This window comes from Plasmodium vivax, genomic scaffold (assembly GCF_000002415.2).
Source record: "Plasmodium vivax scf_4939 genomic scaffold, whole genome shotgun sequence".
NCBI classification, from domain to species: Eukaryota; Apicomplexa; class Aconoidasida; order Haemosporida; family Plasmodiidae; genus Plasmodium; species Plasmodium vivax.
In genome coordinates this window covers 1-1,421 of record NW_001851486.1, presented here as the reverse complement: position 1 = coordinate 1,421, position 1,421 = coordinate 1, and the positions used below count along the sequence as shown (strand labels likewise).

General features: G+C 27.0%; 1 protein-coding gene across 1 annotated transcript; it reads left to right on the top strand.

Moving 5' to 3' along the window:
* PVX_175270 (variable surface protein Vir14, truncated, putative) lies at positions 1 to 1,421 on the top strand (the record flags this gene model as incomplete). Its single annotated transcript, XM_001612352.1, has 2 exons — positions 1 to 841; positions 962 to 1,421. Coding segments are annotated over 2 exons (1,000 nt in total), but the record flags the coding sequence as incomplete, so codon positions are not given.

Sequence of the window (1,421 nt, the reverse complement as noted above, 5' to 3'; positions counted from 1 at the left end):
ATCATTTTCAGATGAATTATATTCAGTAAAGTTTTATWATCTATTGTATAAGGTAAAAAATCCTAGTGAATATAATAAATATTGTGAAACATTAAAGCATATTGGCCGTAGTAGAGCCGTTAAAAACATTTGCATAAAGCTTTTAAATTATTTAAAAACTAATGAAATTTCAAATATACAAGGTGCCCAGTATGATGTTTGCCCACTTTTAAATTACTGGGTATATAGCAGATTAAATATGATTTTGAAATCTTATGATTCTACTGATATTAAACTAGCATTTGCGCAAATTGTTCTAACATGGAATAATTTTATTGAAGATGAATTAAAAAATTTAAAAAATAAAATATGTAAGCCTATTGATAATATTGTTTCTTATAATGATTGGGAAAAAAGAAAGGAATTATATGAATACTATGTAGATTATTATCCAATTTATATATCCCTTCCAATAATTCCAGATAGATGCAAAGATTTTTATCATTATGTAGAAAGTAAAAAACCACTATACGAATATTTTAAAAGACCTTGTTCTTCATATGAAAAAAATGGATGCCCAGAATTATATACTAAATATGAACAATATGACCCAGACAAAGTACTGGATACTCTTAAATGTCACAAAGAAATAACTGAAAAAAGGGCTGCCGCTGCTGCAAAAGCTTCACAAAAACGTGTCACATATCCAAGTGCAGGAGCCAACTCAGAAGATACACTAGTTAGTACAGGTCCTGACGGTGCTTCTCAGAATTTAAGTGGAAATCCTCACACTGTAACAAAGTTTGGCAATGTTCTTCTTGGAGTAGTTGCAACTACTATGACATCTGGCGCTTTATATAGAGTAAATATAAATTCATTGATACAAATCAACTGCATACATTTGTTAATATATTTCATTATATCTCCATAAATAAAATATAAATATGTTACATATGTTTTATATTATTTTTTTATATACAAGTTTACACCCTTAGGTGGCATGATACGCAATGGACTTGGCTGGAACACTAACAGTATGAGGAATTTTAATGGAGGAGACATTAGATTATACGATTATGCATCAGAACCATTAAATACATATCCAGGAGAAGAACATTATATTGGATACCATCCTGCGTAATGTTTTTAACACAAAAGAATTAATAACATCAATTTAATAAAAAACATATCATCAAGCCGAAATATTTCGATGTAAAAACAATTATTTTGATAAATAGAAAACGTAAATAAAGCGTATATATGCATTAATAAGGATAAACAGAAAATATACATACAAAAGAAATATTGAAAAAAAAAAAACAATTATTAAGATAAATAAGTTAATTAAAAATATAATAAATTTATCTTCAATCCTTCGACACCACATTTTTATTTATATTTTTTCCCATTAAACACTTTATAAGGAATTTTATTATAGCCAT